The 11,235-nt window shown below is 34.3% G+C and overlaps 1 protein-coding gene across 1 annotated transcript in view; it reads right to left on the bottom strand.

The window, feature by feature from the left end:
* Positions 1 to 9,953: 9,953 nt before the first annotated feature.
* Positions 9,954 to 11,235, bottom strand: part of LOC142358181 (dnaJ homolog subfamily C member 27-like) — a 1,472-nt gene continuing 190 nt past the window's right edge. The window contains exon 1 of the mRNA XM_075409638.1: positions 9,954 to 11,235. This exon is cut by the window's right edge and continues 190 nt beyond it. Coding sequence (XP_075265753.1) covers positions 10,057 to 10,854 — 798 coding nt within the window. The 5' untranslated portion in view covers positions 10,855 to 11,235 and the 3' untranslated portion in view covers positions 9,954 to 10,056.

Genomic DNA, 11,235 nt, shown 5'->3' with positions numbered 1-11,235 from the left:
CACCTTTCTAAATTGAATGATTTGCAAGTCGTTCAAGAGCAATTCGTCCATCGTTAGTCGGCTTGTTTCCTCAGTCAAATTGTATGGTAAAATGGAGTAAATTGACCGTTGATTTGTTTCACGATTTATGATTTTTTTGCTAGGGATTTTTAAAAATGCAGAAAGAAAATTGTTGCAAAGGGTTTTAAAAGGTTGATATAAATAGAACTCACTTTAGTTTTCCAGACATAGAAAAGCTTATATTTAAAAATCCATAGTTGAAAAACTTGTGTTGATGGGTTCATTTCCTTTTGAAAATTAAGTGGATTGTTTCTGTGGAACACTGTCTTGTTCTTATGAAAACAACTTCAATGCTGGCATCTTACATATAATATATTGAAGACATCACAATCTAGAATCATGCACCAGAGATAGTTCAAGGAGGGTAAGAGAACTCCTCCAAAAATGCGGAAAGTGAAAATATTTTGCTCGACATGCACAAGATTTCAGGAAATTTTATTTTAAATCATCAAACAAAAAAGGCCATTTTATTTGAGAAAATTGCATAAAAACTCAAATTAGGTTTTGCTTCTCAGCTAACTTGCTGCCAATCTCATGTATCTAAAAAATGTCAGGGACGCTTTGAAAACCTTATACTTGTTTTGAGGCAATGGAAATATTACTTTGATTGAAAACAGAATCGATCTCTTGTAGTAATGATGAAATATCAATAGCAAATAGATTGTCAGTTTCTAGAAAACTTCATTTATTACGAAAGATTATATCGGTTTTTTTAAATAATATTTTAATTAAATTTATTCAGCTACAACTTGAATTTCTGGGCTTAGATCTAAACGTCAGTTAAAAAGCCTTTAGGAAACACTGCCACAAGAGTCAATAGTTATGAATTAGACCTCAAACTATAATTATTTATTTCAAGAAGCCGGATTCACAGATGTTAGCAAAAGAAAAAATATATTGCCAATTTTGGTTTAAAAGTGGAGAGAAAAGTAGACATCAGTACATAAGTGCAGCCGCTTCCTTTGCCAAATGAGAAAACGACAAAAAAGACATTCAGCATAAAAAGTACTTGAACAATAAGTTTCGCTGTGATTTTTAAATCTGATTAAGACATAGTGACATTTCTGGGGTTTTCTCGGCGAACTCTTATCCAATTTCATGACTTCAACTAAATGGACCGAGCCAAAAAGATCTCGAAACCAGCCACATTCACAATGGAAGCCACCAAATTTGCACAAGTGCCCGCATTCCACGCATATCGAACTCAATAACTTAAGGAAATAGGTGCTCCCCTCACTTCACTTAGTATTGGAATCAATGATGCTATAGGATTGTTGATTCGAATAAAGAAAAAACATAAATAGTAGACAACGGTGGCGGTCAAGCAAGCCGATAGGCAAGTAAGCCGAATTTTGAAAATGAGGTCCAGAAAGCCGAAAAAATTTTGGGTACCGTATTTTAAGTTGCCCCTGGCGGGCCGGTGGGCGCTTCGCCGCGATAACCGGCCCGCGATTTCTGGCTTACATCCCACAGCGGATGAGAGGCATGGCCATGGACAGCGGTCCGCTGAGGCCCGTACCCGCTAGATATCTAAAAAGTGACGTATTTTTGTTTCTTTGGTGCATTCCCGGGTCAACGATCATACAACTTTCTTTGATTTCTTACTAGGTCATATATGATTCTTAGTAATCATACTAGGTCATATATGATTTGTATGAATTCTTGGTAGTCATACAAGGACCATATACGATTTCCTAGAAATCATACAAGGATCATACAAAAAAATTCAAAGACTAAAAACTGTATAACTTTGATTTTCATTGAAGTTGAATAAAATTTCTTGGATTTCATACAAGGTCATATATGACACATAATACATTGACTGGTGCCAAAAATTCTCGTATAATGTAGTCAGAGGACTTATTAAATTATTATATCGCATTTGCACTCCACATTTGATTCTTTGTGTGCGCTAAAAAGAATAACTTTGTGGTTTAATCGTATTCAGAAAACGAATTTGACGTGATATCCAATTTTTTTCTTGATTAATTTTTTCTATAAATGAGCATTTATTTGTATCAACTGGCTTCATAGTATGTCAAAAATTTTGTTATTTGTTTGGACTTACTCCTTTATTTTGTGCCCAACTTGCAATTGATATTGTACGCTAGGGTCTTTTGGCGGATCACAATGTGATGCCGGGGTATCATATAGGTGATGCCCTACCGAATAAAAACAAAAAAACATAAATGGTTAAAGATTTTCGAAAAATAGATGTATGATTCTTGGTATTCGTACTAGGATCATATATGATTTCTTGGTAATCATACAAGGATCGTATATGATTTCTTTGGTTTCATAAAAGGATCGTACTAAGAAATCAAGTATGGACAGTATGAAATCATATATGATCCTTGTATGAAATCAAAGAAACTTCAACCCGGGTTGGAATGCATTATGCACTATAATACTACGCGCAGTATTGATTGTAACGGCTAACAATGTATTACGTCTAATAGATTACATAACTATTACATAACTTTCGGCTTGCTTTTCTGTCGGCTTACTTTTACTTCGGCTTCCTTTGCAGTCGCCGGGTAAATCTTCCGTAGGGCTATGTCGACATCATCAACTGAACCTTTTTTCGATAGGAAAATGTGCGCTCACAAGTTTTTGAAAAAAAAATCTTGATATTGATAGACTTCCGGACCCCAAGGTCCGGGCTCTCAACAATCAGTTGCTAATTTACCGGTATAAAGAATATGAAAGAAAATGAAATATGAAAGAATACGTCTGCCCTTGCTGCCGAGAACCATTTTTAATAACAAACTATCGAACAATTTCTTTTTGAAATTCGTCAATTTTTGATTTCCGAATTTCGTTTTATTTATCTGTTTATCCGTTGCATACGTATCCTTCAGAAAAATAAATACTGTTCATTTATTTTGCTGTCATTATGATTTAAAGCTGAACAGTATGTTGCTTATTCGATGTGATACTTCTGCGGTCTTTATTCAGTTAAAATTCCTACTTTGACAATACAATTTCCCATGAATTTCAGAGAGCTGTTAATTTTCTTCAAAAACTTTTCCCCTATGTTCAAACTTTACAATACTGTTTTAATGTAAACTAAATTCTGATAATGTCAAACAAATATTTGTCCAAGCGACAGATGTGTGATACAAATTACAAGTCTAATAAAAGTTATCTCATCTCCCTAAAGTTGTAATATTTTTAATAAATCATTTGTATTTGATTTCCTGCTGTCTGGGAGTGTTTGTTCACCATTATATCACCTTTATTTTTATAAGCTGATTATCTCTCGTGCTAAACTTATTTTATCATAATCGTTTTTGAGCCCAAATTTGCAATCTCTATAATTCTCAATAGAAGAATGTAAAAAATAAAATACGCATCGCCTATCTTCTCGCAAAACGAAGATGCAACTTCGGTTGAAAAGCAATTTCACACTTATTTAGACAAGGAGGCTCGGTAATGTGCGATCGCACCTAATGTTCCGACCCCACTCATCCACATTCTTGACTTAATTGGCTACCAAATGATGAAGAGGTAGAAAAGTTTCAAAAACATACATACCGTTCAAAAAACAACCAATGGAATACAAAAAACCACACTAGAAGGCCGATGAAAGTTGTTGATAATAGGACTACTTGTAAATACAATAATAAAAGTCAAGAAACAAATTTTATTCGATGTCTATAATAAAAAAGTCCTAACACAATCAAACTCGCATCAGAAAGAACCTGAAGAAAACAATGTAACCTATACTTCATTAGAAAAGACATGGGACTTGTCCTCAATGCGACTGGTAAACAGGTCGACAAAAAGAGCAAAGAAGTTCGAAAATACGTTTCTATTTTTGAAAACAATTAAATTCAGTTATTAATGTCATCAGATTGTCAGAGTGTCACCACTGAAATTACTAAAATGTTCATTTATATCTTCAATGGAAGCAATTGAGACATGCCATTATCCACTATTTAATTTCGCAAAATTTTAAAGCCAATGAGACCAACGACTATTGTAATAAATTAAAACATGTCAAAATCTCAAACATTTTAAGAAATCTCATAGTAACAGCAGTAATAAAGCCGAGAAGCAAACGTTTCAGGCTAAAACCGTTATACAGATAAGGCTATAGCTCTCTGGAATTGGGTTGTGATGTGCTCAAATGGACAGCTATAAGCTGACCAAAAAACTAGTTAGGAAATGACGAACCTCAAAAACCCAGCTATGTTTTTGAAAGAAATATTTTCAGAAGTCATAGACTTAAGAATTCAACAAAAAGCAAAGGATTAGGTTGCAACAATTCAGGAAGACAGTTGGGCCCGTTAATTGAGTCACGATTCAACAGAATAACAACAAATACATAAGGAAGCCAAAACTTCAAACAATTTTACGGCATCACACTGGTCAAGGCACAAAAATTAAATGTTGCCTGCAAGAACTGTAAATCATCAGTTTCTACTCATCTTAACATCAAAAAGTCTTCCCTATAAAAAGACTACGAGACATGATAACAAAAAGAAACCCAAAAATTGAATACTGAAGAAATCTGAAAAAAAAATTTTTGAAACTAAATGATCGAAGCAATCAGTCACCTCGTATAAACAAGCGCAAAAAATGTTTGAATCAGCAAAACTAATAGAGACAAAAATTAAGAAAAAAACAGAATTTGAAAAAAGACAGTTGATGCAATTCTTTTTTGTTCTTTTAATTTGAAAGTTATTAAAAAAACAGCAATAAGCAAAAAAACATCTAAACCAAAAAATCCACAAAATTTTGCGAGATCACTGTGCCTCAGCCCGAAAAGCATAAACTATTCAATAAAAACAGTTAACATATCCAGATATGCCCTTTTTCAACGCTGTGCATTTTCCAATTTAAGCTTTACTTAAATTGGTCTTGTAAAATTGTGATAATTCCACCAGAAAACAAAATGAACTCATAAAACATGCAACTATGCTCAAAAACAAAATGAAAGAAAACACGAAGTATCAAAACGTAGAAACCATTAGTTGAATATAAAACCCTTTCCAACATTAATTTATAACTCACAGGAAATCGGTTTTCACATATTTTTCCTAAGACTGTGCTCTGAGAAACAAGATAAAATAGTTGCAGCGTTCAAAAAAACCACTGACAATTTCTGAAAACAAATATTTTCATACTCATAATCGACATTAGATAACAATTGAAGTAGTTGTCCAGGTTCATTATGCCTCCTGGAAAACTAACTGGATCTTTGATTGGGGACTTTAAGTCGTTGGGCTACTAAAAATTACAAATGAGAGCAAAATTCAGGAAGCCCATAAAGTTTTTATGAAAACAATTGGTCAGAGCGATAAAAGCGATGAACTAAACTCTGAAAATTATTTTATAATATTGTTCGAACTTTGTTTATTGTAAAAATTATCTGACATTATTTGTGCCCTGATTTGAAATTCCTGTCAGTAATTTGCATAAGAAACATTTCCATAGCGGAAATATTTGAAAAAAAGGATGTTTCCCATTAAAATCTAACAAATTTTATCCTAAGGATCCACGTTGAGATCAAGATCAGCCAAGATAATGCTGCGCCTCTAACTAAGCACTCACTCGTTCAAATGGTTGCAGAATGGATCATTTTTAAACGAAGGTTTCCAGTTTGTCAAAAATAAATAACGCATTTTGTATAAATATCGAGTTTAATTTTGCTAAAAAAACTAGCAAAATTTTAATTCCAGAAGACTCCTAAAGCCAACCGGAGTACAACTACCTTTTTTCCGAGCCTGAGAAGAATATGGCCGCAGTTTTGAGGTGTCTATTCCCAGCAAATTTAAAGCAAATGGGCTAAAAAAACAAACTTGTTCTCATTTTTGACGGAAAAAAGTCTGAATTTTGAAAAGTTTAGCATTAATTCTAGTACAAAAAAGCTCGAGTGGAACAGTTCAGCAACCTTCTTCTATCTTTAGAGATTAAAAGAATAATACAACAGTTAACAATTTAAATATATTTTACCAAAATAGACGCAAATTTGGTCAAAAATACCGAAAATGTGAATATAAGCAGCTGAATTACGTCTAAAATTCACAAAATTTACATCTCGATAACTCCCTATAAAAAACAAAAATTGAAAAAAATCTTTTGAATTCCATATTCTACGCTGGAGGCGCTTTCTAATGATACCACTCGCAACTCTCTACGATGATTATATCGAGCGGCCAAAATTTTCTGACCAAAAAAAAACCAGTTTAAGTATATAGTTCCTGCCCCACTAAATTGGGTCGGAACAATTATCAATATTTGCCGTACTTTTGCAATGCTCACCGCTTTAAGTATCGCACCGGTTAGAATTGTAATCTGAAATTTCTATGCCGTTTTGTTTTTATTAGGCCGAAATTAAATGTTACGTGAATCTGTCCACTCAATTTCTAAGGACTTTTTAACTAAAAGACGATATAGGTAACAGAGAAGAGAGAGATTTTAAAGATTTTTTTTCAAAATAATGAATGGAGCTTACAAAGGATCTTACTTGTTTTGAATTTCTAGGTGCTAATAAAATTGGGAAGGTTGAATTTTTGAGAAAAACTATCGTTCGGATTGCTTAGCATTTTTTCGGTTCTTTCCCATTATACCCCCCCAGCTTAGTGGTCAGATAACCTATAGCCCCCCCCCCCCAATCATGGTAAATATACCATAATGGGGGTGGTTATATTTTCATGGGGGGAGGCTATAATGGGAAAGACCCATTTTTTCTTATGGTGATATGCCGGTTTTTGCATATTTGCAACAAAACTATTGGACTTCATTTTCAGCGGAGCGTCATTTTACGCATATTTTTTAAATATTATCTTTGTCAAATTTTTCAAGACACATTTAAATTAAATTTACACATAATCTTGTTGAGTACCCTGGCAATTAAATAGTTTTTATTTAAAATATAAAAATATACTTAGTATATAAATAGTTTTTATTATATAGTTTTTATTTAAAAATTTTTTACCATACTCTTCTTTTTCTCGTTGACCGCTAAATTAGATTGCAGGTGGGTTTTAAAGCTTCACTCCGCGAAAAATTAAATGACATGTACTAATTTTTTAAAAGTCATCTGACGAGAGCAGAAGTCACAATTAAGATAAAATTGTTAGTCTGGAAAATTTGGTCTCAAAATAAATGAAAATGATATAAACTAATTTTAAAAAAATCAGGTTAGTAAATTACTAGTAATTTTTTAAAGATCAAAAGATCCAAGGAATTGCAGTACAAGAGAATTAATAAAAAATAAACGGAAACATTTTGTAATTGCAGAGTGATAATATGACAGTATAGATATTTTGGTACAAGTACACTTTAGATCTACCCCTGAAATTTTTGGCTTGATCAGATTATTTAGTTTTACGTACTTGTAAAACGTGAGTGCTAGGAAAATTGGCCGACAGGGCGTTTAGCCGACAATGAAAAAATGAGAAATTTAGAAATTAGAAATGTCATAATTGGTAATAGAGGCCCATAATTGGTCCATAAATCAGTAGTTCGGTTGTGATAGATTGATATCAAGTCCCACGGGCCGCTGAGGCATGGCCATGGCCCACGAGGCATGGCCAGATGCGGTAAAATACGGTCCGACCACGAATAGACTTTCGTTACACTATATTTGATGAAAAAACTGCGGTATATTTGTCCGCTTACGAAATAGTGTTTTAAATTGGCCAATCACAGCTTCAAAATAAGTTTTATAGCTCATTTTACTTAAATTGTCGGTTAAATTTCTCATTTTTTGGTTGTCGGCTAAACGCCCTGTCGGCCAATACGGCGGCCACCGATGAACGTATACGTACCTGTAAATTGTCCTCTTACAAAATAATGATAATAATACCATGCCGGGAGGGGACCGAGTCAAAGCTTAATTGAATGACAGCGTATTTGCAATCCAATTTTGTGAAACGTGCTTTTTCTTTGACTGTGTGTTATTGTAGATTTCGCTAGATAATGTAAAAAGAAAATTCAACGTTTGACATCTGACTCTTGTTCTAATGGATTGATTTTTTAAAATATTTTTGAATCAAGAACTTGTTTGACAGTATTTTCTCTGTTTACAGTAAGCTATAACTGAAGAAGACAAAAAATTTTATTTAACAACAACCTTTTAAATTAATGATGTTTTTCTTCTGTTAGTTATTGAGGTTTAAACTTTCCTTTTGGTTGCAGTCTTATTGGGATTGTATAACTTTTCTGAAATGTTAGCATAAAGTTTTTTTTTTAAAAAAATAAATTGAATACTTTGTTTGTATGAGGTGCAAATATGGAACGGGAGTTCTGGAGTTTTATGAGGGTCTTGATTTTTTATTGGACACCGTTGTTGCTTTATGTTACTGGTTTTCGTTTTAGATGAAAATTCAATATAACTAGTTTTTGTAGAAAAATCATTTCTTAATTGTGTTTGATAGCCGTCTTTAACGACCGAAAAATTAATGTTCCCGGCTATCCAATCTTTGGAGTCAACATTGATGTTGATGGTCGCAATAGATTCAATTCGTTCTTTTGAAAACATGTGCGCTCTTTGCAAGTGGATGGGTTTGACCAGAAGCTTTATCAAGTTTATTTTGATGGTTGGCTACAAATTTTGGAACAATGAGTTTTTGTGCCGTCATTTTTGCACTATTTTCCCTAAACTGTGACCGAGTTTTGACTGGTGGAACAACTGGAACCACAATTTGGACAATGAAGCAATGAAGGGGCTTTGTATATTAGGCAGTCTCTTAGTGATCACAGTTGGTTGGATGGGTAGCGCAATTGCTATTTTTCTCTCCTATTTTTTCGAGCGCGCATCCGTTACTCACAAGGTACGCCACGAGGTTCCTGCTATCTTAATTTGGATCCGAATAACAGGTTTTATAATTATTGGAAGTTTAAGAGCACTCATTGGTGCAATAATTTATTATAGAGACTCTCGATTTTATTCTTCGTATCACTTGTTCGGAATAAAAAATCTCAAATTGCGGAATCTCCTCGGCGTCCAAGGTCACAGTTGAGGAACAATACTTGATTAGGTCCGTAGTATTTTTTCAATGTTCAAATTTGATTTGCTATTGAATCATTCCCAGGTTGAGGTCCACACCCAAATTGGTTTATGATCAGACCCAGTCGAGCGCACACCCGTGTGTTCCCAGACCGAAATTACAGGGTCTGGACGGAAGTTCGAGCGCACTACAGTCTGGACCATGGTCTGGAGTTGTTCTGGTCAGAGGTCAATTTGGTCTGAAAAATCTGATCATAGGCGCATTCGAGAGCACTTGAGTCTGATCATAAATGGTTCGAGCGCAATTGGGTCTGATCATAAATGGTTCGAGCGCAATTGGGTCTGATCATAAATGGTTCGAGCGCAATTGGGTCTGATCATAAATGGTTCGAGCGCAATTGGGTCTGATCATAAATGGTTCGAGCGCAATTGGGTCTGATCATAAATGGTTCGAGCGCAATTGGGTCTGATCATAAATGGTTCGAGCGCAATTGGGTCTGATCATAAATGGTTCGAGCGCACTTGAGTCTGATCATAAACGTTTCGAGCGCAATCGGGTCTGATCAGAAATGTTTTCGAACGCAATTGGGTCTGATCAGGGACCATCTAGAGCGCCTTATTTTTTTCATTTTTTTTTGTTTTTTTATTGAGAGATGTTGACATTTTTTAAAAGAACTAGAGCAAAGGCAGTAAAAAATAAACTAACTACTATTCTTGCAAAATTCGCTGCTAAATTGACAAACTCAGCTCTGAAAAAGACAAGATTTAAGTAGTGACCAAGATTATCATCACCTCCTTCCAAAGCAATTCTGAAAAATATATTATTTGAAAAATTGACTCAGGGTTTAATTCCCCAAGGACCTGTCATACTAGCATTAAACGATTGGCCAGCTAACTAGCAATATTTTGTCTCAAAATTAAAAAAAAAACATTTTCTGAAACAGTTTGCTTGTGATTAATGTTTGCAAACAGTTTGCAAAAATATTAATGACAAACTACTTGTTATTTGAGATCATCGTTACAATTGATTGAGTTTATTTTGCATCTAATCTAGCTAAAAGAGTTGATTTAGTTTGAACTAAAAGTTTGAAAGCTTCTTCGGATCTCGGAGCTGCGCATTTGTCAGGATGAACAATTCCTGCCAGTTTTTTATACGCTTTTTTCACGTCATCTTCTGTAACTTTATACGAATTCAATCCCAATCTTTCGAAGTTATCATTGGCCGAAATTATTTTCTCAACAGTTTCTATTTCTTCTTTCGTGTATCCAATAGAATTTGTCGGTTTGTTGAGCGGTTTTCCACCGTTTTCAAAGGCTTCCACTGTTGTTGAAAAAATTAGCTCGAATAAATCGTTCACGCCCGTACCGTCGAAAGCCGAACACTCCATGTACGAAAACCCGTGAATTGCGGCCCAATTTTTTCCATCAATTTCGGAAACATTTCTGTTTTTGTCAATTTTATTGGCACACAAAATACACTGCACTTTTGATAAATTCGATTCACCGCCGATTTCTCGTTTCGCTTCGTCGAACCACGAATCGAGGTTCCGAAACGAATCTTTGTTAGAGGCGTCGAAAACGAGTAAGATACAATTCGCGTCGGTGTAAAATTCTCGACGAACTTCGGCAAACGCAACATGCCCTGACATGTCGAAAATATTTAGTTTCGTAACACGTGAATTGGCGACGTTTTTGGTGACCCCGTAATCGATTCCGATTGTCATTAAATACTTGCTAACGAATCTTTTTTCGCAGTATCGTTTTATAATGCAGCTTTTACCGACTTCAGTGTCGCCGATTGTTATCATTTTTACTCTTAGCGGTTTCTTCATTTCGGACAAGTTAAAAGGATGATAAAAGGTATTTACAAGCGAACAGTTTGTAAACAACAATTTTGAAATAATGTAGACAAAAAAGTTTTTGAAAAACAGAAATAAACAATGATGAGTTGATAACTTTCAACTCATCACGTTTCAAGGTTTGGGTTGGGTTGTAAATTTATTGGGACGAAGTTCTTTTATGGGGTCACATTATTTAATCGTCCCGGTTCATTTTGCGTAGGGATCTGAGAAGCCAAATTATGTCATTGCAAAATATATATTAAAAAGGAAAATGTATATCAAAAAGGTATTATTTTTGTATTGTAATTTGATGGTGATTTTTATAAAGCAGGTGGTAATTTTTGCATTTTTAAATGCACGGCATAAACTGAA

This window comes from Convolutriloba macropyga, unplaced genomic scaffold (assembly GCF_964194025.1).
Source record: "Convolutriloba macropyga unplaced genomic scaffold, txConMacr16.3 SCAFFOLD_1744, whole genome shotgun sequence".
NCBI lineage: Eukaryota > Metazoa > Xenacoelomorpha > Acoela > Convolutidae > Convolutriloba > Convolutriloba macropyga.
This window is presented reverse-complemented; position numbering and strand designations above follow the sequence as displayed.